At 38.7% G+C, this 27,705-nt stretch overlaps 1 protein-coding gene across 3 annotated transcripts in view; it reads left to right on the top strand.

Annotated features, from left to right (window-relative positions):
* The window catches only part of PEX5L (peroxisomal biogenesis factor 5 like), a 178,309-nt gene that overhangs the window by 80,863 nt on the left and 69,741 nt on the right, over nucleotides 1-27,705 (top strand). For all 3 annotated transcript variants that reach the window (XM_077161139.1, XM_077161138.1, XM_077161140.1), the window contains 4 exons: nucleotides 6,568-6,679; nucleotides 14,709-14,903; nucleotides 19,376-19,499; nucleotides 20,901-20,997. In XM_077161139.1, coding sequence (XP_077017254.1) covers nucleotides 6,568-6,679; nucleotides 14,709-14,903; nucleotides 19,376-19,499; nucleotides 20,901-20,997 — 528 coding nt within the window. The remainder of the gene's footprint in view (nucleotides 1-6,567; nucleotides 6,680-14,708; nucleotides 14,904-19,375; nucleotides 19,500-20,900; nucleotides 20,998-27,705) is intronic.

The following is a 27,705-nucleotide window of genomic DNA, read 5'->3' as shown; positions in this document are numbered from 1 at the left end:
TTTTAATGCAGTAGAAAGGCATGGTACTTTATTACAAAATTTTTAAAAATCAACATTAAATTAGAGACGTGTCGTGTCAACTATTTTAACTTATTAACTTCTGTGTTTTAATTTTTAAAGTTTTTAAACCCAAAAATACTTAAAAATAAAAAACAAAATATTTCATTTTAAACTAAAATGACAGTTCAAGATCAAATCTGATGCATGAAATAATGGGTTATTATATTTTTCAGACCTTATGATGTCAGCTAAAATGTATTTTGGCTTGGGGTTAATTCTTAATGATTCAAGCTATCACAACTCTTCAGCTCTATATTTTTTCACGGAGCATCTAAATGCTATATTTCTTTAAAGGTAAGGAAACATATTTAAGTCACATAACAATCATTATCAACATACACTGGAATATGAGTAATGGGCAGTACTTAAAAGAAAAACATACTCCTTTCATCTTGGTAAAATATTCCCCTGTGGCTTAGATTATGATTATTAACTTTTTTAATATTGCAAATAGAAAAATTCAAGTTGAACTAAGATCAGTGTATTTTCAGGCACTGATATTCAGGCACAGTGTATTTTCAGGCATTGTCAGTTTCAAGGCAGACAATGATTCATCAGAACTGTATGATAGAGTCTGCGTTTGTCTAACACAAAACACTGTATTGGTATTAAATAAGAACTGATTGGACATGTGGTGGCTAATTCTGACCACATCAAGCGAGCAGCCTAATAAGTCATAAGTAAATCAAGGCCTTTGATTGAATATTCCATTCGTGGCCTGTGAGGAAAAGGACAATGGAGAGATTCGCTGGTCTTTGACAAGATCATACATGCAAGGTCTTGTCTGTTTTCTTACTTTTCATTTCTGACTTTTGCTGTTTCCTTTTGTTTCCACATTGGTTGACCACTTAAAGGTTTTCTCTCAAAAACTCTGGACCTGACCCGCCAGTTAAGAATCACTGAGAGGGCAGTAGTGTTGTTTCACTGGCCTCTGATTTGCACCAGTCCATGGCATGGCAAGGCCTGGGAATTTATTCTGATTTTTCTCAATTAAGCATCTGCTCTTTGTGTTCTTGGCATCTTGGTAGAAACCAAGAAACTTGCATTTGGAAATATTCCTTGAGCTTCCCCTAGATTATCCAACACTTAAGAGATGTGACAGTGGGGAAAAGTGGACTTAGATTTGTGGCTTAAAAACTCCAGGAAGTTGGTAGACATTCCTGAGGGCCGTTGACCTCTCTGTGAAATAATTACACCTCATACACATCAAGGGTGACCATGCAATCATTTTTTACCTAATTCATCATCCAGTTAGACTGTATGAAATCATTCAACATTTTTTCAGCTTATAGGCTGCCAAAATTAATTGTGTGAGGTCTCTGCCTTCAAGGATATCAGTCACAGTCTAGGGGAGAAGAAAACAGATACAACTAGGATTAGAGTATTGGGGGAAGCCAGAAATGAGGAGGCAGCACAGGAAGCATTTGCTGCCTGCTGCTAGAGAAGCTCTCCAGACAATGTGCTGGTAGCACTGGATCCTGAAAAGGAAGTCAGGAACTGTCACCATCAGAAAGGCCGCTGGGGTGATACGGATACTGACAAGAGGTCAGAGTAGGATAAAAAATGGAAGTTTAAAAATGTAAACCAAGTGAGACACAAGCCTTAGCAACTAATGGAGGGAGGGGGATGCAATTTTAACTCAGTTATGACAATCTGAACTAAAATAACCATCACTCCAACTCAGTTATTCCAAAAAATGGAAACCTTTGACTCTCCTTTCATTATTTTTTCATACCATTGATGTATTCTGTACCAAGAGGATAAAATAAAGTTCATAAAGAATTTTCAAACTGAAGGAATAATTCTAAGAGAAAGTCAGTAATTATTCTACCAATAAATTAAAAAAGAATAAATGGCATATGATTTGGATGTGTGGTTTAGGGGGAATTATTGGAGGAATTCAGTTCAGTTGAAATTTTCCTTTGTTACTCTAAGCCCACAAAGATTTGTTTATTTTTCAAGTCACAACAGGAAAACCCATAAACTTGTTTGAAAATAAGGAGGGTGCCAAGGGAAAAACTATTTCTATCTATACAAATAAAAATAAACTGAGACTCAGTATGATAAAAATAATGATTACAAAATGTATCCAACTGAAGACACAGTTCAAAATTGGACTGTGTGGAAGGGACATTTTTATGTCTTCAGTTTCCACAGCCACCATTTCATTCAGTCACCATTTACTGAACACACCTTTTAGACATAGACCTTCTATTCAGAGTTGTGAGGGATACAAATGAGTAACCATAGCCTCTGGCCTCAGAGATTTTAAGAAACATTTTCTTTATCCTCTTAATATCTCCTGTATCATCTTCTTTATCTCCATCAAAACCACTTCCCAAGTCACCTTTCCATGCTATCAGTAATCCGGCCCACCATTTTCTTCGCCCATGAGCTCTACCGCTATCCTGCTGTCTACCCCCAGGCATCTCCTGACAGCCACACCATGCTCCAATTTGAAAAACACTGAATCAGAGTAGTTTGTTACTTCCTCATTGGTTTGCTTCTGTGGAAGAAAGCCACACGAGGAACTTAGTTTTAGGAGCTGGGCAGTCATAGCAACTCAATCAGCCCACGTATGAATTATGGTCAAAAACAAGACATTGGTGTGGAGGAGAGACAGACTTATGAGGCAGAGTTGTAGGACAGTCCTGGGGAGATGATGCCCTATCCTGGATGCCCAGATCTCTCAGGGACAATTGTCCTTCCACCGTTCCTTTCTTCCTTTGAAGAAAAAAGCTGTGTTCACTAGAGGTGCTTTTTCCAGAAAATAAGCCTGAAATTTGAATGAGGAGAGATACTCCCCCAAAACATCTTATTACTTTTGATAAAGCAGACTTGCTAGAAGGACAACCCCTCTCAATTAACTGTGCCTTTTCCATTGTTTTCTATTTAGACATTTATATGGACAAAGGTCTTACTTCACAAAACTCTTTTATCCAGTTTAGATCGTAGTTTTTCAGACCTTACAACTAAACATATTTATAGAAATCTAAAACCCTGGGAACTGGTCCTCTGAATCAATATGTAATTCTACTACACATTTATTCAGTTATGATTTAGAAATAAATTATCAGTCCTTTTTTTTATGAAGGAGTTTAATTGTATCCAAAATAAAGAAAGAATTCAAGGAGAGTTTTTCATGTAATATTATTTGTACTTATCCTTAAATAACAATTCATATTTCTCAAAGTCCCAGCTATCCTAGAGATAGTCGTGACATCTTATGTACAAATTCACACTTTTTTTTTTTTTTTTTTTTTTGCATGGGCAGGCACCACATATTCACACTTTGAAGTCATAGTTGTATTGGTTGTGTTTGGGCTTTGCATCTCAGCCCAGGGCCAGGTGGACCTCGAGCCAGAGGCCAGTAAGGAGACTGCATCCCTTTGTAAATGCTGACTATTAGCAGTAACTTCTACCACTATACTAAGGTGCCATATTTGATGGTGACTTTCACCCTCAGTGAACAGGTAGAGCTGTTCTAGTTTGCTAGCTGCCAGAATGCAATATACCAGAATCAGAATGGCTTTTAAAAAGGGAATTTAATAAGTTGCTAGTTTACAGTTCTAAGGCTGAGAAAATGTCCCAATTAAAACAAGTCTATAGAAATGTCCAATCAAAGGCATCCAGGGAAAGCTACCCTGGTTCAACAAAGCCGATGAAGTTCAGGATCTCTCTCTCAAGTGAGAAGGCACTTAGTGAATATAGTCATGATCTCTCTCTCAAGTGAGAAGGCACTTAGTGAATATAGTCATGATTTCTCTCTCAGCTGAAAGGGCACATGGCAAACACGGCGTCATCTGCTAGCTTTCTCTCCTGGCTTCCTGTTTCATGAAGCTCCCCAGGAGGCATTTTCCTTCTTCATCTCCAAAAGTCGCTGGCTCATGGACTCTCTGCTTTGTGGTGCTGCAGCATTCTCTGCTCTCTCTGAATCTCTCATTCTCCAAAATGTTTCCTCTTTTATAAGACTTCAGAAACTAATCAAGATCCACCCAAATGGGTGGAGACACATCTCACCTAATCCAGTTTAACAACCACTCTTGAGGAGGTAACATCTCCAGGGAGATGATCTAATGACATACAGTGTTGAATAGGGATTATTCTCCCTCTATGAAATGGGATTTTGATTAAAACATGGCTTTTCTAGGGTCTGTACATCCTTTCAAAACAGCACAAGAGCGCAGAGAGTTCAGGTCTTACCACCACTAAGGTCAGTGCCACCACCTGGAGGTGAGCATTGCTTGCTCAGTTAGGACCGTGTCACGATGGTGATGTCACGTTGGCTGGGGTCTAGCACATCTGAACATACAGGTACAATAATTTCTACCAGGAAAGCTATATTAACATATGGTCTTTTGGAAACAGTTTCATATGCACAATTTGTATATGAACTCACTATAAATGAAATGCAGTTCTGGAGCACTAATCACCATTTATATAGTAGTCGTCTTTTTCAGAATAGCTCAGAGTCAGTGATGTTGAACCATTTCTTCATTTTTTAGTGTATGATAATCTGTACCAGTGCTTTCAACTAAAATTTTGAAATAATAAAATTGACTTTTATGCTGAAAATATTATAAATCACTCCTAAAGACTCAAATAGACCATGGCATCTACAAAAATTTAAATATGATTTATCATAGAGACATGGGAAGTTCATAGTCTCTCAACAGTCAAAATGTTTCAATATAAGTAGGATGGGCAATACACAAGAACATTAGAATTCAGAAAACAAAATGCAGAGGGCTCAGATTTGTATTCCTGGATTGAAAGATCATCCTAAGAAAGATTATGACCACATCAGACCTTGGATAATTTGATTCCTAGAGAAATCTGCAAGTATTTACACAAAGCAGACAATCACTGTAACTCGGACACAATAAGAAAGGGTATTTTCAAAGCCTCAATAATGTCCACAAGTTATTAAGCATGAAAATCACATTGTCAACTGTGTCAAAATCTTAAACTCTTGTGGAAAGCTTAGATTTAGCCACATTTTGATGCTAGCATGAGTATGTCAAAGTACCAAATACCCCTCTTGGTTTCCAATCCCCAAGCAACCACTAAATGGTTCCATACTGCTCTTTTAGAAATAATAAAATTGCATTTTTTCTTCCCATATTCACCACTATTCATACCCTTTGCCATCTTCTATAAACTCTAAACTATAATACTACTGGCACAGTGCCAATAAAACAATGAAGTGAAAGTAAGTAGAGTCTTAGAAAATGTTTTAATTTGGTAATACTTCAAGGAACTTCATTTGTCATTTTATTTGTCTCCTCAAATACAGCCTTACAAATAAGTATTTAAAAATCTAAGGATTTTAGGGCAGGCCATAGTGGTTCAGCAGGCAAGAATGCTTGCCTGCCATGCCAGAGGACCCGGGTTCGGTTCCAGGTGCCTGCCCATGTTAAAAAAAAAAAAAAACTAGGGATTTTTAGGCACATCTCTTTTCTCATAAGGTCAAGTAGAAAACTAGATAACTGTCCATTTTAAGAAAGGCCAATGTAAAAATTCCCCAAAAACGAAGCGTTAATTTAGGGATCAACATCTTGTGTAGCATCAATGTATTTTTTCCCTTAACCATAGGAACAGATTTGGATTCAAACCATGGGACGATTGAGTAAATAGTCAACTGCCACTGATACCTAGAGGTAAACTAAAATCAAGCAGAATAATTTCTGAAATCAGAGAACAAACCAGTGGGAATTATGACTGAATTTACAGAAATCTATTTGTACATATAGGCTTCACAAGCATGCCCACTGGAAACCTTTACAATTATCATAACAATCTTTTCTACTCTCCCAGAATAATATTTATTATGCACTACAAAAGTATTCCAAGGGGGTGCATGGGGTAGTTCAGTGGTAGAATGCTCACCTTTCATGCAGGAGACCCAGGTTCGATTCCTGGAACATGCACCTCATCCCCCTCACCCCCCCAAAAAAAGTATTCCAAGGAACTATGAAGGTGTGTGCCTGTAGATGTCTTGAACTTTTTAAGAGAGGGAGAAAAGGCCAGTGCTTATCCAGTACACAGCTCTGTGTGTGTGCATGCACTCACCGCACAAACCCTGACCAAGCAATCCTAACCAGAACCCGTCAGCTCGGAGTGAGAAACGCTGCTGCAGGTCTCAGTGGCAGTTTTTTGTCCGACTGGGGTGGGACTCACCCTTAGCAGCTATGACTCAATAGGTGTCACTTGCTACAGATTGAAATTAGAGAATAAGGCTAAAACTATTTTCCAAGGGCATCAAAAGCTTGAGCTTCAAAACTGAAGTTGGCTGCATCAAAAATATGTTGATAGTGCTAAAAAGCTCCTTCCACATCCCCTTGGTATTTTTTTCTTCCTTGCACCCACACCTTTCTTTATTTACTTAATTATTATTTTTTTTTGGTAGGCTTGCTATTCTCATTTTGTTGCAAGGCTGCATTTTAATTCATCTGATGCTATAAAGTTTAACAAAGTCCTTTGACCCCTGTGTTCATTTTTCCTCAGCTGGTGAATGAGCAACAAGAAAGCAGGCCCCTCCTGAGCCCCTCCATCGATGACTTTCTCTGTGAAACCAAATCAGAGGCAATAGCAAGGCCAGTAACGTCAAATACAGCCGGTAATTCCATTACTTTTAACTCTTCCTCCAGTAGAGTTTATTTTAACTATAATGAAATTCACATTTTCTTTCCATAATGCATTTTCAGTGGGAAACAATGTTTGCAACCAAATGAAACTTTATAAAACACCCTACTCAACAGAAATAAAAAAATCACTTTCATTACTTAAGAAATGGTGATGTATATGACCAACCAATTTAGCAATGAACCATTTTTCTATACGGATTTTCATATTTACCTCTCCAGTCACATCATGTTATGAATCTTTAAAACAAATGCATTTACTTCAGAGTAAGGTTTTTCAAGTTCTGGATGATGTCCCAATTATTTCTGGAAAAAAACTTACATGACAAAAATTAAGTAAAATTAAAATGTGGGCAGTTTCTTCACATGAATTGAAATAACAATGAAAATGTCCAAGAGCCTTAGAAAATTATAAAGCCAGTTTCCTTTTCTGTCATGTAAACGTATCACTTGTTTCATCTTACAGCAATTTACTTTAACCTTCTGGAATTAAACAACTGAAGCAATGAACCATCATCTAGCATAGTGTTTGCACAGATGCAGCATAAGTGCCCATCGTGCAAGTGTAGGCAGGATGCCGCGCTATGCATCACACTTTTTCTATCCATGGCAGCTTTTCTGCATTGATTTCATTAAGTTGGCATTCACATTCAAAGTCACGTTGTTCAGATAAGAATGCAAAAATGATGTTCTGAATCAAAGAACAGGGTGGGCCATGGTGGCTTAGCAGGCAGAGCTCTCACCTGCCATGCCAGAGACTCAGGTTTGTTCCCCAGTGCCTGCCCATGCCAAAAAAAAAAAAAAAAAAAAGAACAGAAGTTACGTTGGATGTGCAGGACAAAATTCAGTGGGAAAGAAGATGATAATAACGCACTGTGTGTTAAACTTGTTCCATTTCCCATCATGACTTCCACTTGCTGTCAGCTTACATATTTTCATTATTTTTTTGAGCAAGTGAACACATTTATAGAAGAAGGGAATTGTGAGTTTTCAAAAATGCTACCAATTGTAAGAGTTTAATGGGAGATAGGGGCACTTTGGGTGAGAGTGTCGTCTGTGGGCTCGGGATTCGAGCTTTGAGCAGCTGTGTGTCCTTGAACAAGGTGCTTCCCTCAGCCTGTTTCCCTTCTACTAGTGAGAGTAAGGTCCGAACCTTGCGGGCCACTTGGGAAGATTAAATGAAGCTCTCTGTGTAGGTGCTTAGCAAGGTGTAAACTCTAAATAGTGAAAAGCAGTTTTCTCAGCACTTTCTCTTCAAATGTGTTAGCTTTTTTATACCACATCAGAGTAGCATTTTCTGAACTGTCGCTTTGAATAATCAAACAAATAAAATTGTACTTGGTGCATGTCTTAGTTTCCTGGATGAAATAAAAAATATGACAAAATGGGTTGGCTTAAACAGCAGGAATTGAGTGGCTCCCAGTTTGAAGTTCGGAGAAATCCTAAATCAAGGTGTCAGCAAGGTGATGCTTTCTCCCTGAAGACTGACTTTCTGGGGCTGGTCACGGCTGACCCTTCGTCCCTGGATTTTTGGCCATGTGGAGATGGCCTCTCTCCATTCTTTCTCTGGGTCTGAACTTCGTTCTGTTCATAAAGGACTCCAGGAATTGGACTCAAGCCCAACCTGTTTCAGTTGGCCACACCTTACCTAAAAATAACATTTTTGAGAGGTCCTATCTAGAATGGGTTCTGGGGTCACACCCACAGGCCTGGATTAAGAACTTTTTTTTCTGAGATACACAATTCAGCATCCCAAGTACATTTTAGGCAGGAAATAAGGCAGTGCCAAGGGTCAGAGTCATCCTTCTCACCTATGAAGCTAGCTCTCATGCTGCAGGGGAGCCTTGTTCCCTAACCACAAGCAAACTGGGAACTTCTCAGCACCCCATGCTTCGCCTCACCTGAGCATGGGGTGAGGCTGAGCATGGAGTGCTGAGAAGTTCCCATGGCCCAGGAAGCAGCTCAGAGGGTGGACTTCCTTCCATCTTGCTTCCAGAACCCTCTGCACATTCCGGTTCTCCCTGGTGCCCAAACGAAGTCACTTAGGAAGGGCCCAACCCAAGAGAGAAGCATGAAATTTGACTCAAAAACTACTTTTCATCTTGATGCTTCTAAGTCAGTAAAAGAGAGACCTGTGAAGTACTGGAGGAAGAACCGTCCAAAGAATGTGTCGTTTCTTATGACTCCAGTGCCCACAGTATTGTACTCCGCAGTAAGGGGTCTGGTTAAATGGTTCTGAGACCAGGCGGACTTTTCTTTTCTCAGTGTCTGCATTCATTGCGTCTGGATCACACAGAGTTTTATCCTGAAGGAGGACTCTTATTTGATAATGGGTTTTCTGTAATCTTGAAAGTATGAGTGGGCCACGGTGGCTCAGCAGGCAGAGTTCTCACCTGCCATGTGGGAGACCCAGGTTTCGTTCCCAGTGCCTGCCCATGCCAAAAGATAAAAGTATATCTCAAGGCAAAAACATCATCATTTTTAAAATCTCAAAGGAACATACTTCTTACAAAGATCAATATCAAGGAAACAATACAGGAAATCACTTATCTTTTCCAGGAGTCAATCAGATAATATATTTTTTCTCTATTCGCCCTAAAAGAATATATTAATATTCTGCCTCATGAGAGTTATAAATAATAGATTTTTTCTAAAGTCAATGTATCCTTTTTAGTTCCTTCTTGTTTCTACATTGATATTTTCTTAAATCCAGTGATGATGACTTTCAAGTTGACCAAATAATCATGTTCTTCATTTTTTGTCATTAACATCCTAAATTCTCTTTGATTTGTCTTCAGTTCAGATAGACAACTAATTCCATTTGCCCTCTCAAATTGCATTCCTAGATGGTAGCTAAGCTAAAATAATTGCTATTATCCCTGATTTTAAGATGGCAAATAAATGTGTATTGTATGCAGATACATGTCAAATGCACTAAAAGCAACTCAACAAATAGATATTTTAAGATATCAATTGTATTAATACAAGTAGTTATTATAAGAATTCCCAAAATAACTTTTTGCTCTGTAATCTCTCAACAAAGTCTAATAAGTATTCTAGCACAGGATAGACTTTTCCAAGGAACAAGCAAAACAAGGGATCTCTGGTTTACATTTATTGATCTTCATAAACTGAAAGTATTTTATCCATAAACTTGAGCCGTTAGATGAAGAATGACAATAGAAGAAATATTTTGCGCAGTTTAAAAATATATATATAATCTTGTCCCTTGATGTAATAACCATGAATTTAGGGAAAAAGCTACCCATAAGAAGTTCACAATACTGCTACTACCACCTCATAGAATACCTTAACTGCAAAATTAGTGTAATATTTACAAAATACATTTTCTTAAAGTTCAAATAGCCGCTAGACCAATGGCTTACCTCTTGAGGGAAGGTTTAAAAGTACCTCTGAATTTTAGGCAGTAGCTTTAATTACCTATTCTAGAAAAAAAAAATCAACGGTTGATTAAATTATATGAACCATTAAGTCTGTTGGACATCATTGGCAAAATCCTGTCTAAAGGACTTCACTTTGTAGCAACTGTATTAAAGAATACCTGCTGTGTGTGTTCTAGAATGTCACAGTGGCTTACGACGCAGAACAGAGGTGCCATCAGCTCCTTGAACCACATTTATTGACTATGCCAGTTAGGGTCTCCCATGATCTGTCCTTGTTGATCACTTCTAGTGATCTATTCCTTTGGAGGAATTCATTAATGATCTGAACATTACAACTGTAGAGTGGTAACAACTTTGCATTTACCATCAAAGTATGAAAACAGGGCTGCATAATAGGTGCTTTTTATTCTAACTCTTTTAGCAGCCTCCCCTCCCAGGGCCCACATCATCTAGTATTTATAAATGCTTTCGGTGCCCTGTGGAAGGCTTCCAGTTTAATAGGCTGTGCTCTTCAACCCAGGTATCCTTGAGATAGATGGAAACAAATACTTTAGTAATGTACTATCTTCTAAGTAATGAAATACTACAAAAGATTGAAAAGCCGTATCAAGAGAGCCAGCACTCCAGCTTCAGGTTCAATAAGGCCTAACAAGGAGTGCAGAAGAACGAGGCTTTGGAGTGATAAGCTGTATGTTTGATTCCCAGTACAGACAGTTTATACCAGCTATAATAATTCCCTATCACTGCTGTAGCAAATTACCACAAGCATAGTGGCTTAAAACAACACTAATTTATTATTTTACAGAATTCCTAAAATCAAGGTGTTAGTAGGGCTCAATTCCTTCTAGTGGCTACAGGAGAGAATCTGTTTGTTAGCCTTTTCCAGCTTCTAGAGGCCTGAGTTCCTGTGCTTGCAGCTTCCTCTCCATCCCCAAAGCCAGCAGCACTGTCCCTCTGACTTTTGCTTCCATCTAACGTCTCATTCTCTGACTGACCCTCTGGCCTCCCTCTTTTAAGGACCCTTGTGATTGCATTGAGTCCACAGAGACAATCCAGATGACCTCCCATCTCAAGATCCTTAATTCAGGCACATCAGCAAAATCTCTTTTGCCATGGAAGGTATCATATTCATGAGCTCCAGAGATTAGGACATAGATATATTTAGAGAGCCATCATTCTGGCTGCCACACCAGCTGTGTCACTTTGGACAAGTTACTTTACATCTCCAAGCCTCAGTTTTGTCATATGTAAAAGTAGAGATACCTATTTTACAGGGATATTATGAGGATTAGGCAAGAAAATGTCCATAAGCTCTTACTATATTTTATATGTTCAATACGTAGTTTTGTAACCCTTTCCAATCTCAACGTGTCTATAATCCGATTCAAGCATGAATGTTTTCAGTAGTCTCCTGATAGTGATGAATATTTATTTATATTATCACTATGCTCCTAGAACTATCTAAGGGCTTTAGACAAAGAATTTCACTCTATGAAGTAGAGTTAGAGTTTTATCACTATTCTAAGTAGACAGATACTAAGACTCAGATTGACTAAGTAGCTTGCCCAAAGTTACATGGCTAGTACATAGATTTTGTCCCAGGCAGGCTTAACCCTGTCCTGTGCTGTCCTGTTTTATGCACAATGGCTAGAAAACATCAAGACACCAAAATAGGTTAGCTAGCTGAACCAAAGTGAGGAAGACCAGAAAAAGTGCTACAAGGGATGACTGGGAAACTATAGGCCAGTTCAGAAGCTGCCAAGTCAGGAAATCACCTGGAAATGGAGATGAAGGGAACTGCCATCTCTGGACAGTGGAACCACACAGTCCATGAAGCTGAATGCAGACATGGTCTGTGTAGAAAACAGGAAAATAATTTTATTCCAAGAAGATATCTGTTGGGCCTACACACACATGCAAAATACACATTTTCACCTCTACCTCAAGAGTGGTTATCCTTTGTTCTCTTAATTTAAACACAGACTCTGGACACCCCTTTATGTGTCTAAGGGAATCTTTAAAATTGGATTTGGAATCAGCAGGGCAGACTCTCTCTTCCATGACATGGCATGCTGTCTTTGAAGCGCACATTAGAGCAGAGAGAGACCCTGAGTTTTAAGTCTTAACTAAAGGGGACACACACACACACAAGCACGCAAAAATATTAGTTGTCTTCCTCCAAAGAGTGAAAGACTGTACCCACCTGGCTATGCTTTTGAAATTGTGGCGGGGGCGGGGTCTTTCTCAGCTTCAAAGCTTGCCTTTGACCTCCAAGCCATCCCTTTCATCAACTGGATAACAAACAAGGCTTGTTTGTGCAGAGTATTTGCTTCACTTTTGCTGGGAAAGAACAAAGGGACAGAGAGCTCAGGGGGATAAAAACACAAAAACAGAAAGTGCCAAGGACACTTCGGAAGGAGAAAGAAGTTCCAATTCAAAATTCACTCTTTTCAGTAATTCATTTTTTCTAAATAGTGAGCAGCAGATATAGAATTAAATTAATACTCACCAGTTATTGTTCTGTAACAAATGTACTTCCTCTGTTCAAGTAGACTATTCCTATATAATTGGCTGCTAAAAGTCTAGGTGTAAGTCACTAATTCCGAGCTATACGATTTTTTAATGGCATTTTTTTATGGCATTTCAGAGACTGTCATCAACTTCCTTCCTTCTATTATAAGAAAATCACATTGGGCCTAAAACCCCTGCCAAAGTAACAGAGGCCTGAAAATTTCTGTTTAAATAGCCAATGGATATGAAGTGCATGACATCCTAGCCAATCTTGGCTGGCTGCCATCCTTGAGTTTTAGACATAAAGCCAGGCAGCTCAACGCTGAAAGCCAATTCCTCTCCCCCACACTCAAGCACTTTTTTTTTTAATATCTCAGAGTATTGAAGGTTTAGAAAGTGGCTCCCAACTCCTCAAGAAGGCTCAGATGAGATAAGCTGACACTTTCAGGCATTTTATGATAAATTTTCTTCATAGGATCCTCTGTAGAACCACTCCCTTTATCTCATCCTGTTTTATTCCCAGTGGAGTTTTCCTCTCTGTTGGCAGATGGATCTGAATTTTGCCCAAAATAGAAAGGACAGGGAAAATAGGAGATCAACGGAAAAGAAAAGGAAAGAAAAATATCACAAATTGGCCCCTACAAATGGAAGTAACATTTATTGGGTAACTATGGTATGCCTGACACCTTACACATTGTATAACTTAAGCCTCATATCATACCTAAAAGACAGACTAGTAATTCCTCATTTTTCAGATGAGGAAACTGAAACTCAGGTTACTCCAACTCACCCAGCTAAGCAACAGTAGATCCAGGTCTGTTTGACTCGGAAGCTATCCTTTTTCCATTGCACCACCAAACATCCAACCACTGCAATCTATAGTGGAAATCAGGAAACAAGATTTTTAAGAGTAAAGCTTGACATACTACTCTAAGATTCCCACAGGGGTGCTCGTGAAGGCAGGGCAGGGCTAAAGAAATCCTGGTTGTAAGTTGTCCTGAGTCCTGATCTTGCCTTGAGTTCAAGGAGCGAAAGAGAATTGAGAGATCAACAGAAACCTGTTCCTCCCCAGGAGGAAGAGCTGAGAGATCCAGAGAGAAGGACGGTGCCATCTGGGTTGTTGACTGACACAACGACCTTCTCTGTCGCCTTGGTGGCCTCCTTGACTGGCTGGGCTGAAGAGAGCTAGGCCAGGGGACCACCAGTCAGTGCAGAGGCCAGCTTTTCTCTGGGGCTGGGGCCAGACAACTAGGTCCAGCTGGTAGAGAAAGAGGGCTGGAGAGGCCTCGTAGTGAATTTTCTGATACAAACACCTGTCAAAAGCACTGCTGAAAGAAAGGCGAATTGAAGAGTGGCAAAGCTTCCCTTTTTAATTCTCATTTGCTTGGTTTACAATTGAACAAATTATTTCTTCCTTCATGACAGTACTTAATATAATGCAGTGAAACTGCTCAGAAGTAAAAGTCTAACAGTTTTATGATTTGTTACACTGAAATTTCAACTTGTGTACGAAACAGCAAAGGCATTGCCATGTGTACCTATTCCTCAACTCCGGTTTATAAGATCCCTTTCTAGGGTGAACCCAAGTGGCATCCTGTTTCTTGATTGAACTATTTAATTAGATAAAAAAGATGATTAACAGAATTCTTTGATACCTGTATACTTTAGAAGTTTAAAATTAAAACAAAGAGACATTCAGGAACTTCACCAAATCTTTCTCATAACTGTTTTACATCTCTGAATATGATAGATTGACTCTTCTCTGGAAAAACTGAAACCTAAAATAACCGTCTTCTGTTTACAATAAAATAAGTACCTGAACACACATTCAGTTTTATCATTTTAATTTCATTAGGTTCATCACTGATGAAGCTGGTCTAGTCCTGCCTTACTGTTTGTGCCATGCCCAGTAAAGGAGAACATATGAAGCACATGTTCCCGTCTAAATACAGACTGTCTCCATAATAATAGGGAGAAAACTTAATTTGATGCTTGTAACCTGTACTACAAATATCCAGCTGGAATCTCTGTTTTTAAGTTACTTCAGGGCAGTAAGTGGGCTTATCTTAACCTCCTCCATCTCTGATAGTACTGTCCACAGGCTTAGATCTTCTGGACCTGAGTGAACCAGTGTCTCAAGCCCAAGCCAAAGCCAAGAAGTTAGAAGCCTCATCAAAAACTTCATCCCTCAAGAAAAAGGCTGATGGGTCTGACCTCGTCAGTGCAGATGCTGAGCAGAGAGGCCAACCCCTCAGGGCTCCCGAGACCTCATCCTTAGATTTAGGTAAGGCAATATAGCTTTTGTCTTCTGCTGTATTAAAACAGTGGGCAAAGGAGTAGAAAAGATGAATTCCATGTAGGCAAGGTCCTTTTATACTTGAGTCGAGCAGCAGTTGAGAAACTGAACTTTGAATAAAAGGTTAAACAGGATCCTCCAGAAGACAGAGAGATAGATATAGAGATGTACATATATAAATATGGATGTATAATCTCTTTATATAGAGAGAGATTTATTTTGTATTTCTTTTAAGTAATTGTCTCATGCAATTGTTGGGGCTGGCAAGTCTGAAATCTGTAGAGCGGGCTGGTGTGCTGTAAATGCAGAGAGAAGCTTATGTTGTAGTCTTGAAACAAAATTTCTTCTCCAAGAAACCTGTTTTTTTGCTCTTAAGGCTTCAACTGACAGGATCATTAAGGATAATAAACCATATTATTAAGTGTAATTGCCTTTACTTGAAGGACGTCTGATTGTAGATGCTAATCGCATCTACAGAATACCTGCACATCACCATTTAGGCTAGTATTTGATCAAGCAAGTAGATGCATAGCCTAGCCAGGTTGATACACAAAATTCACCATCACACTGGTATTGATTCATTTATTCAGACTACATACATTGAGTTCTTGATAGATGCCAGGCACTATGCTAAGCACTGAAATTACAAATAGAAGTAAGTTGTGGATCTTGCCCTTTAGGAGCACCCAGTCTAGTAGGAGAAGGAGATGTTAATAAAAAGTACAAAGTCCAGAGACAGCGAGATGAAATGGCAGCATGCAGCATCCTTGGGAGATATCCAATACAATGATAATAAATATCCATATTTATTAATGCTTTACAATGTCCAGGGACTGTGCTACATGACTTACATATAATATCTCATTAAATCCTACATAGCAACTCTTAAATAAGTGAGGAACCGGGATTTGAAAACTTAAGTAACTTACCAAAGAGCTCACACTCAGTAAGGTGTTGTTATACTTTCCTGGCTGCTAAAATAAATGCCATACAAGGGGTTGGCTTCACAGCAGGAATTTATGGGTTCACAATGTCAGAAGCTAGAAGGCTTGCTTCTTCCAGGGTCGGTATCTTCTACTGATCCAGCAGTCTTTGGCTTTTCCATCACATGGCAATGCAGATGGTGGCATCTTCTCCTTTTCCTCCCAGGCCATTGACTGCTCCCCATGGCTTTTCTCTGTGGCCTTCTCTATAGGCTCTAGTTATAGGGTTAAGACCCATCCTTACTCAGCTGGGTCTCACCTTAACTGAAGTCACCTCATCTAAAGGTCCACAACCACAGCAATGGATTAAGATTAGGAAACATGTTTGGGGGGGAACATATAACTCCAGGCCACCACAGTGGTAGATGTGGAATGTGAACCTAGCTAGCTCTAGCCAACTTCAAAAGACGTGGTTTTACCTATACATTCCTTATCCTAATGAGAAAGGAGAGACCGATCCTTACTAGGTGGATGTTGCTGGTCAGAATTAAATTATCCTGTCTTAGGGGAAATAAAGATGTTAGGTATTGCAGAGAGCTAAAGGGAGCATGCACCTCTCCTGGCTGTGCCTATCTAGTGTGTGTGTGTGTGTGTGTGTGTGTGTACACATACATAAAATGAGCATCTTAGTAACTTATCCATAAGTTATTATGAAGGTAATGGAGATATAGTATGTGAAATCATTTAGCACCATTCATGTTAGATGATCATGAATTAATTTTCCAAAATTAATTATGAATCAATTTATTTGTTTGGTAAACTTTCTCTAAGTACCTACTGTGTCTCAGGCTCATGCTGTGTGCCGGGAATACAAAGGAAAATAGTGTAAGTTCTCTACCCTTAATAAGTTTTCAGTTTAGTGGGGGAGATAGGAAAATGTTGACATTATAATAATAAAATGTGTACAATATGCTTCAGTAAAGGAAGATAATCACAGAACCCCTGAGCCAGCCTGGGGTTGGAGAGTCTTATAGGAAGTAATATGCAAGCCAGGTCTTGAGGGATGAGTTGGAAGATGCCAAACAGCTAGATCAGGGAGGAGTTGAGAGGCCAGAGCTGGGCATTCCTGGTGCCGAGGAGAAAGACAGTCATAAGTAGATCGACAGATAAATACAGAGAGATGTCTTTTCAAGTAAATGCAAGTATTGCTGTAGCATTCAAAGCTGATGGAGTGGTAAGACATAGGACAGAGTCACCTGGGGTCAGCTCATAGGAGTCCGTGTATGCTGTGCTCTTAAGGTTTTCTTGATGGGGAGAACAGAGAGGCAAGAAAGAGAATATTGGGGGGGTTTATGCAGAGGAGTGACATAACCAGATTTTTACATTAGATAAATCCTACTCTAGTGGGAGTATGAAGAATGGAATGGAGGCAGGGAGACCCATACAGACACCAAGACAGAGATAGAGGGACTGGTGAAGGGGAGACAGATTAAAAAAACACTGAAACAGGACTTGAGGACCGAGTGAATAATTATATGTAAGGGAGGGAGTTGTGTAGAATATGCCAAGCTCTGTGATAGGGGAAGGAGAAAGACGGAGTCGCAGCAGATTTGAGGAATCTGTGGGGCTTCTCTGTGGAGATACCCAGTAGTGCTAACTATAGGGGTCTGGGACTCAGGAAAGACAGCCGAGCAGGAAGTGGGGATTGGGCAGTCATAAGCATCTGGATGGGTACAGCAACTCAAGGCGGTAGATGAGTTTGTCCAGGGAGAGTCTATAGAGAGAAGAGAGCCAACCCACTGTCCAAACTAGTTGCACGCACAGTGCCCTCTCTCCTACTGTATCCCTCCTTGAGACCTCTCTTTGGAGGAAAACTTTTTATAAATGAAAAATCTAGAACCCGAGTTGTTTATATGGTTTGTTCACATGCACACACTTGATAGAGAGAACCACGTTCCTCATCTGTAAGAATCAGACCACAGAGAGAAAATGGTTCTGGCACTCTCTTGGCTTTCTCCATTTCCTCCTTTCTCTCTATCCCCATTATAAAATCTTTCCTTCAGTGAAAAATTAAGTGGTCTATGCAAAAGCCATGAAAAGTATTTCAGCCTCTTCCCACCTCAATTTACTAATGAGTCTCATCTCTCTAAACAGTTTCTTTCTTGAGGCATGCCTTAACTGAGGCTAGTCAGATAGGACCCCATATGCTTATTCCCCACCTGATTTTATAGTTTCACTCAGGATTCAGAATACAAATAGCTCTTGAAATAAATTCAGGTAAAACAGCTTGACTGATCTAACTGTAAAAGCCATACAATTCATCCTAATAGGTCTTTTTATTTTAGCTGCACATGTTTTATTAAGTTTCAGACAACTTGACAAAGACTAGTCTGATAATCTGAGAACATCATGCCTCAAAAGGGCATAAGGAAAATGTGGCACAGGCTCCCCATTTTAGGATACGGCTCCTAGAACATGACAGTTTTGTCTTAATGAACAAGATTGTAACATACCTATTGTAAACTAAAACAAAAATCAATATTTGAAACCACCAAAATAGGACCATCAAAGCTCCTTCCCAAAGAGATAGCCCCTCCTGTCCCTTTCTTTCCTGCCACTGCCCACTTTTTGGGAATTTAGGAAGAAATGGGCCTCAAAGACAGAGGCTTGAATTTTTCTCCATGAGGTCAGGCAAGATTCCAGATCATGTTTAGTCAATCATTCAGTCAAAAGCCATCGTCTCCAAAAGAAAGGAAGTTCAGGGGTGATCCTTCGCATTGGACAAGGGCCTAGGCCAGATTCCTAATAACTCTAGAGGCTGTTATTGGTTACCTTTGTCCTTCTCCATTCCTGGGCTTTATTTGGGACTTCAATGTACAAGATTGTCTCAGTCAGTGGAAAAGATATTTGAGGACCAGAGAGGACAGGATATACTCCATGGAAAGCCTGATATCTCTTAGAAAATAACCCCACAGTGTATTGACCACCAAAATATATAAACATGTCTTAAGCAGAGCCAATGGGGCATGGAGAGTATTCAAAATGTATCACTGCCCACAAAATAGAAGAAATATTCCATGCAATTTTCAGAAAGGAGATTAAATCCATTTTATATCCACAAACATTTGTGGAGCACCTGCTGTGTGCTAGGGACTTTATCAGCTGCTACAGGAGGAGCAAAATGAACTAGATACAGCATCTAATCTTCAAGGAAAACTTGTGGTCAGATGTTTGTATTATCCTACAGCTTCTCAGGCTCTCTGAAGAAATATGACAAGGGTGGAAATATTTCAAGGGTGGAAGTATTTCAAGGGTGGAGTCCATACACATTGAACTGGTCTAATTTAAGGACAATTGCAGCAATTTCATGAAGTTGCAATTCTTTTGTATAATTGCACAGGCCATGGGGGGATAATTTTTCTTAGTGTGTTTAAGTTCAGTTGTTTGAGATGTCACAATCTTAATTGGTATCTTTTTCTCTCTGTTCCTCATTCTCTACCCTGTCCCTTTCCTGCTGCCTTCCTTTTTCCTTTACAGACATTCAGACTCAACTGGAAAAATGGGATGATGTGAAGTTTCACGGAGACCGTAATAGCAAGGGGCATCCAATGGCAGAGAGAAAGTCATGCTCATCTAGGACTGGATCAAAAGAACTCCTATGGTAAGAAATTTAGGTATCAGAAAATTGTCATTTATGAGTCAACTTTATCTATGGTATGTCTCTAATGTACTGAAATAGCCAATGAGTTCAAGTCAATCCATATACTTGGTCTCATATAGAGACCTTTCTATATCAATGCTAATTATTGTGGTTTCTACAAACTCTGAATTATTCCCTCTAAATTGTCAAAAATTTGGACAATAAATATTTGGAATAGTTCATCATTCAGCATTTGCTGGTGATATTCTGAATGAGCTGATCAATCAAAATAGGTACGTATGTATATTTATGTATAAAAGTGTGTCCAATATAATGTTACAGGATGATATTTAAATATTTCTGGTTACCCAATGTTTTATTCCTAACTACCAAAACAAATACCATATGATGGGTTGGCTTAACATTAGGAATTTGTTGGCTCATGGTTTTGAGGCTGAAGTTCAAATTAAGGCATCAGTAAGGCGATGCTTCCTCACCAAAGATTGTGGCACTCTGGGGCTGGCTGCTGGCACTCCTTGGCCCTTGGCCTCTTTGTCATGTGGCAGTGCACGTGGTGGTGTCTTCTTTCTCTTCAGGATTCTGTTGACTCCCAGCATCTGGCTGCTCCTGTGGCTTCTCTTTCTGTTTCTTTCTCTATAAGGCCTTCCATAATAGGATAAGACCCCTCCTGATTCAGCTGGGTTACACCTTAACTGAAGTAACTTCGTCAAAAGGTCTTATTTTCTAAAGGTTCACATCCACAGGAATGGATTAAGAACGTGCTTTTCTGGGGTACACAACCCCACACACCACACCCTCAGCCCTTTCCGACTTTCTTAATCATCCAGTGTTAGATAATGCAACTATTAAGAATAACCCTTGGACCATCTGTGCTTTTATAGCTTGCTAAATGGCTGCATGTTTCAGTTTCCTGTTGCTCCCTTGCACATTTCCATTTAATATGACATTTCAGTTTCTATATAAAGTTGAAATCATACCTGAAATATTTGTGAAAAGTCCCCCCTGGAAAAATGCAGTATTTATTTAATAAAGTAAAACTCTCTGTAACAAAAACAATACTACCTTTACTTATTTTTTGCACATAATTGAAGTGAATTCTAAATCAATCAGAGACAAGAACATCCAGGATTTTGAAGTCACTTAACAAAGCCTGATAATGGTTATTATCGTTAGAAACCATGATAGGAGTTTCGAATATGTATTAGCTTGCTCGATCCTGACAAATATCTCTATGAGGATAAGTTCACTTTCAATGAGAAAGCTTATCTTTTTCATTGAAATTTTGAGGAGAATTTTGTAACCGTGGCTCCCAATGATCCATATGTATCAGGTTCCCTGGCTGTTGTCTCTAGTTGAGTTTGTTCCCAATGTATGTTAATTCACCTAATGGACCTCTCCCAGGTCTTCAGAGCATCGATCGCAGCCTGAACTGAGCGGCGGGAAAGGTGCCCTGAACTCTGAGTCGGCTTCCGAGTTGGAATTAGTGGCTCCAGCACAGGTAACTAAATCACGCCTTCTGTTAATCCATCCTTTGAAACAGATAATATCTCATAAATATTTTATTTAAATTTGCACAAAAGATTTAAAGTATGTTTTTCTTTATTTTGTATTTCATGTGCTTTCTCACTCAGTATCTGTCTCAGTGCTTAAAATAACTGACGATATATATACATTTGGCTGGAAAATGTGTTAATGAATTCACTGTGTACTTAGCACTTTTTCCTTATTCTACCATTTACTGTTCCATTATTTTGCAATACAAAATCTGTTCTACTCCAGTATTAGCACTATTTATAAAACAGCACAGAGAAGAGGAAATTGCATCTGGAGCATTCATTCACATCTATACCCTGGGGAACATCAGAATCCCACTGTCACCGTAGAATAAGTTTGTTGCTAAGGAATATATAATGATAATATTTGCAGTAATAATAATAAGAGCTATCATTTGTGCGTGCTTTTCGTGTGTTATATCTGTAACACTCCAATAACCCTATGAATTACTATGATCCTCACTTTAACAGCACTTTAGAGAATCTCAGCACAGTCACTACTTGTCCTGGAACACCCACTCAACCCCTGGTGGCCCTGGAAGAAGGAGGTGGACTCAAATCTGTCTGTCCCTTGACCCCAGTGTAACTGTCTTGTCAATAACTAGTTATTGTATTTGATTAAGACTGTTCTAAGAAGGTCCGTAGTTGATCTTAATCTTTTCATTCATTCGAACGTGGAGATTTCTTAAGAACTGTGTCTACATTCATGCACTTGGGGAGTTCACAGTCTAGTGGAAGAGACACAGAGATTTTAAGGAAAATAAGTGGAGTTAAGTGAGTAAGAAAGATTTTCTTAATGCTACTATTTAAAGTTGAATTTAAAGTTGTTTACTATTAGTTTATATTGAAAGGATAAATATTTTGTCTGAAGTGAAATGAAGGGCTAATTATAATAATAGCAAATATTATTGAGTGCCATGACAAGGGCTTCTAATATATGTTAGCTTGTTTAGTCCTGACCAATATCTCTGTGAGGTAAGTTCATTTACTCCCCACAGTTATAGATGGGGAAACTAAGGCAGAGAGATTAAGAAACTTGTCTGTTGACCCATAACTGGTAAATAACAGAGAAGGAAATGGAAGGCCTCCAGAAGCCTTTCTTGGTCACCAGCAGCGCCCACACATACCCCTTCCCCACCACGAGAGAGGGCGGACTTGACTGCTGCAGGCTCTGCTGAAAACAAGCCAATAACTTCCTGAGCACATAACTCTGTGAAGCTTGATGAATTGTCAGTGTAGCACGAAAGTGTATTTTCTTCCTTTATGTTCATTCTAAATTTATCTTTTTCAAAAAATCAAATTCACAGTATTTGTTAGAGAAACATTTCTTGATAAATATGTTGGAGATTTAGACTCGGGTAAGAGTCATCAGTACCGACTCATGAACTAGAATCCTTAGAATGATCTAAGGTGGCAATGAAACGCTGCTTCTGCAGAAGGGTGAGGCTTGACCCAGGAGAACTGCTCTGCTGAGCCCGAGGACGGTCAGCTGGAGCCCTGGCTGTGTGGAGACCCACGATGGATTTACCTCATTATTCCAATGATTTTACTCTCCTGCTGGTTACCTGGCTCACCCACCACTCTGCCTTGCCACTTCGTCACTGCTGTGCCTTACTTTAAGCCAACACAATGTGCTTTGGGAACTGTGTATGAGATTGCCCTCCAAAATGTAGTTTAAATGAGCTATGAGAGTTCCTGTATAGGTGAATCTTAGTGAATCTTTTTAGGAGGTTACCAATAATTTGTAAAGAATTTAACCCTTCATTTAACTGCTGTGTGTTTTTTTAACATTGCATGTTTACTCATCAACGTTTGCTGAAGCTGAGAGAATTAATAATCTCCTAGTTTTAATTGCAGACCATGGCTCGAATTAGTAAAATTCCATAAATTGGGGATTTAATACGTCTGGAATACCAAGTCACTCAACTAGAGGAAAAGAGAATAGACTATTTAATCTATTTGTAATAAAGACAAAAAAAAAGGTGTTTTTACTGTTATAAACATACTACTCTTAAATATCTGATCTCTTTAAGTAAGTAAGGTAAAATTCAGATTAGGGTTGTATAAAAATTCCACCTAAAACCGACTTGTGAATCATTCAAGTCAATAATTTCAGCTCACCAAAACTTGCTGCTGCCCCAATAGTTTACAGGATAGTTTACAGGAAAATCAAGGAACTGTTTTATTCTCTTTCAAGCCAACATAAATCATCATTGGCATGACTCGGTAGGTGAACAGCTATTTACAGCCTTGTTTTAAAGTCAATTTCAGACCCAAAAAGAGACAGGAGACTCACAATGTGAACAATTCTTATGTTAGGTCATTTTCTTTTCAAGATGAGGGAAAGGAAGAACATAGTTGAGTCTGTTTCAAATAGTGTTCGAATACTGCACTAAATCAGAGTGGCAGGAGGTTATGATAAGTTACATTTATATATTTAAGAACAAGATTTCTTGACACTTTTACAGACTATGTAAGTAACATTCCCTGGAGTTAATTATTTAAAAAACTATGCAATCTGAAAAATTAGAAAATATCTGAAGAACTGAAGAAAAACACAAGGTAATGATATAAAAATAAGCACTTTCCGTAAATAAGTTCAGATAGTGATTGAGAATGCAACAGAAAAAGAATCGAAGTTTCTGCTGGAAAATGGTGAATCCAGAATTTCCTTCTCGAGTTTGGACACTGGAACGGGAGCTGCATATCGGGCTCCTGCAGAGCTGAGTCAGCCAGCACGAGTGTGGACAGCAGCCAAGCTCTCCAAAACAGGCCAGTCGTGTAACTCACTGGCTCCACTGCCCTTGGGACAGCAGTCCCTAACTTTCACAGAATCGTGAAGTCCATCAGGTTGGAAAGGTGGAGCACTCCAGTCCACAACTCAGAACAATTTCAACTTCACCTAAGTGCAGATATATTTTCTAAATTTTTAAATAACTAATGTAAAAGGAGCTGCATATTAATAGCTATCATTTATTACAAACCTACTACATGAATGTAATATGAGATTATACTCATGTACTATTTTATAAGTTTACAACAACCTTGGTAGGTATTATTATTCCTATTTCACAAACGGAAAAAACAATGCATCTTAGAGACTGAAAGTAATTTTCCCAAGATGATGCTGCTAAGAAAGAAAGAAGCCAGCATTCAAATCTCATCCATCAGCTTCTAAAGCCTTCGCTTTTAACCACGTACCACCTTGTGTCAGCCACATCACACTTATTCATTGAGGTAACTCACAAACCACCAATTTTCCTTCTCATTACAAGTTTAAATTATGACCTTTATAGGATTAATATGAATCAAGTAATTTTAAACAATGTGTATCACTTTCTTTGAGAAATTATGTAAGCATTAGGATTGTCATCTGGTCTGAGCCCATACGTGATTGTATGCCTCACCTTCCCAAACTCACTCTCAACTTCTTGTGTTTAACAGTGTTGATGGCTCCCATTTCATTTCATTTCAATTCAAATGTGATTGTCTACCAGCCATAGAGCCATATGTGAGGCAGTGAAGAATTTCAAAGGATGACACATTACAAGAAATACCAAAGTTCCTTATGCTAATTAAAACAATTAGGTATATGCTGTGGATAATAGTTTCACTGGTTGGAGAAGAGCACAGGGAACACATCAATATCCCTTTACCCCTTTTGGCCACACACTTTGAGCTCTCCATAAGCCAGGGAGGAAGGAGAGAGAGAAATGAGTAACCAAGGAAAGAAAGAAGGCAAGAAGATGGCCATGCAGGCAGGGGAGGGATGGGGAGGGGACGGAGGGAGGGAGAGAGGAACAGAGGGAGGGAAGGAAGGAAAGAAGGAAGGAAGGAATCCAAAAGATCATTTCAGCATAGTAAAAAAAAATTGCACATGATAGATATCCAACACATATGTTGAAATGAGAAGGGAATCTAAAGAAAAAGAAGAAACAGCAATGCATAACAAATTTAACAATTTGAAAGTAGTACTTGATGGTTAATTCAAGGGTTCAGAACAAAAATAGAAAGACAAAATTTTATTCTTGATCATTTTTAAGGCTAGTTTCAATAATGATTTTCTTATGCCTGATAAGAGAATTATCCGCCTCTTTCCAAAATCAGCCCCTATTTGGCTTGATGTTTAGCAACACAGAATTTCATAATTGGATGGAAAAGGGAATCACGTGCTGCCACAGCTTGCACAAAGCTCTAAGAATTTACTTTCGACACGTATAGGATAGCTTGTTGTGTGCCTTCAATGATCAATGTCTGTTGGTTGATTAAGAAAAAGGATTCTGAGCATCTCAATGAGACAAGTGTTAAGTTCTATTCCAGTCTAAGAATTCAATTAGCTTCCATTACCACTACAACAAACGTACTCTAAACAGATTTTTTTAATGAATCGCTTTTCTTTTCTAAAGTCACATCTGGTAAATACCTACTACAAGGATGATATAATAAAAGCCCTTTTTTTTTGAGTATTTAACCATGTTTTTGAGCATTCATGTGTTTACGTGAATGATTGTATTCAATTCTTATATCTATAAGTGAATATACACATTGCAGATGAGACTCCTGAGGACTACAGAAATTAAGTAACTTGTCCAAGGTCACCAACTAGTAGGAAATGGCAAACCAGGATTTGGCCCCAGGCAATTTGACCTCAGAACTTGTTCTTTTCATGGCATTATACTGCTACCCACATTATTACATTTTTCTCTTCTACAGTTAAGTAGACGTTTTCTCCTTCAGTTTCTTTTGAAAGGACATTTTGCTTTCTAATGTATGACAAGCTATAAATGACTCTCATCATGGTTAGCCATCAAAATGATGCTAAGATTTCCACAGCCACAAACACGGTACTATTCAAATCATAATCTTGATCAAAATCATAATTGTGAATAAAGAGAATAAGACACAATATTTTTTCTAAGAGTTCTTTTATTAAGTTATTTCTTCTGTCCCTTCACCTAGTACTTATCATTTGCAGCCATCAACAGCAGGGGAACCAAGAGTCTTCTTCTTTGGCGAGTGTAATGCCCTAAATACTAATTAACTGAAACCAATTAAAATGCCATGTTTTAAGCGAAGGCATTTCCAGGAGGTTGCTGAGGTTGTGGAACATATCAAAATCTTACACGCAAAAAGAAAAAAAAAGAGCCTACTTTAGAGTATATTTTTAGATTCTAGGGTTGATCTAAAAATACACATGTCAGTCTCTACAGCAGAGCTTCTCATTGCAGGGTCCTTGGATCAGCAATTTCAGCATCACACGTTAGAAATTAAGACTGGGACTTCACCCACCTCAAAACTACTGAATCAGAAACCTTAGCAGTGGGAGCAGCAGTGTGTTTTAACAAACCTAAAGTTTGAGACAGCAATCTGTTTTTACAAGCAAGGCTGAAATTTGAGAACCGCTGATACAGACATTGTGTATCTGCAATGCTAGACTTACAGGAGCAATTGCTTTATCTGCTACACTTCTAGTTAAGTACTAAGCAATCTCAGTAGCTCACAAACATTACTTATATATGTTTTCCCATATTAACAGTTTTTGCCTATAATAATTAGCCTTTTTTTTTTTAAGTCATGGTGAAAGAAACTTGATCCAGCATGTCTGGACACACTGTTGAGATGCTGAAGAGTTCAGGATTTTAGTTGCATATTAATCTCAGCTTGAAAACTGCGTCTATTTACATGCAGTATTATCTAGCATTTATCTTATGCTTCCTTGGGCAAAATAAAAGGTTTTAAAATGTGAAATAGGGCGGACCACAGTGGCTCAGCAGGTAAGAATGCTTGCCTACCATGCCAGAGGACCCGGGTTCGATTCCCAGTGCCTGCCCATATTAAAAAAAAAAGATAGTGAAATAAAGAACCCCTATCTTAGTAATAACTTAGGACTTTCTAACAATGTGGACAATAGCACTTAAGTAAATAGTAATTGTACTATCAAAATATTGTACAGTAAGATTCTATTTGCACTTAATGTTTTAAATGATAGAGACTAGGAACTGTTAGTCTAGAATCCTGAGAGACAGTTTACCTGTTTTTCCTGATATATGATGATCTTTGCATCCTGTGATTCAAAACCCAGTTGGGTCATGAAACATTGATGAAGAGGAAGCCACTGACAGTAACTGAGTCCTGTTAGGTCAGGCTTCACAGCAAAGACAGGTCACGTTTCACTGGTGAAAAGTGCCCACAATAAAAGGAGGTGCCTTGGAACAAAAAATATCGGTGCTTGCTCTTCTTTTATTTCCCTAATGCCATGCATGGTTCATCCACGCTGTCTCTGTATAAATGCACAAAGTTCATTTTTTTCCATGTGTCCATATTTTAAAAATTTGTTCATTTAATTAGTGAGGGAACTAGCAGGAAGACAGAAAAGGTAAAGCATCAAGGAACAGAAACGTTCATAGTCAGTTGGGAAAGAAATGCTGCAATAAACTTGCCCAGTTAGATATAAAACTGGTTATATCAGAAGATCACGTGACCTTTGGGATTAACTTGTTTACCAGGTTATAACATCCTAACTATTGACCAGTGTTAAAAGGTTGCAAACCATGAGCCTTTATGTTTGTTAATCAAATATATTGTGATGAGGATTGTAGTGAGCTGAAAAGATACGTCCACTCCTATCCTTGAAATCTGTGAATATTACCTAT

Source organism: Tamandua tetradactyla, chromosome 5, assembly GCF_023851605.1.
Source record: "Tamandua tetradactyla isolate mTamTet1 chromosome 5, mTamTet1.pri, whole genome shotgun sequence".
Lineage (NCBI taxonomy): Eukaryota > Metazoa > Chordata > Mammalia > Pilosa > Myrmecophagidae > Tamandua > Tamandua tetradactyla.
Note: the sequence above shows the minus strand (reverse complement) of the source record. Positions and strands in the feature narration are given on the sequence as shown.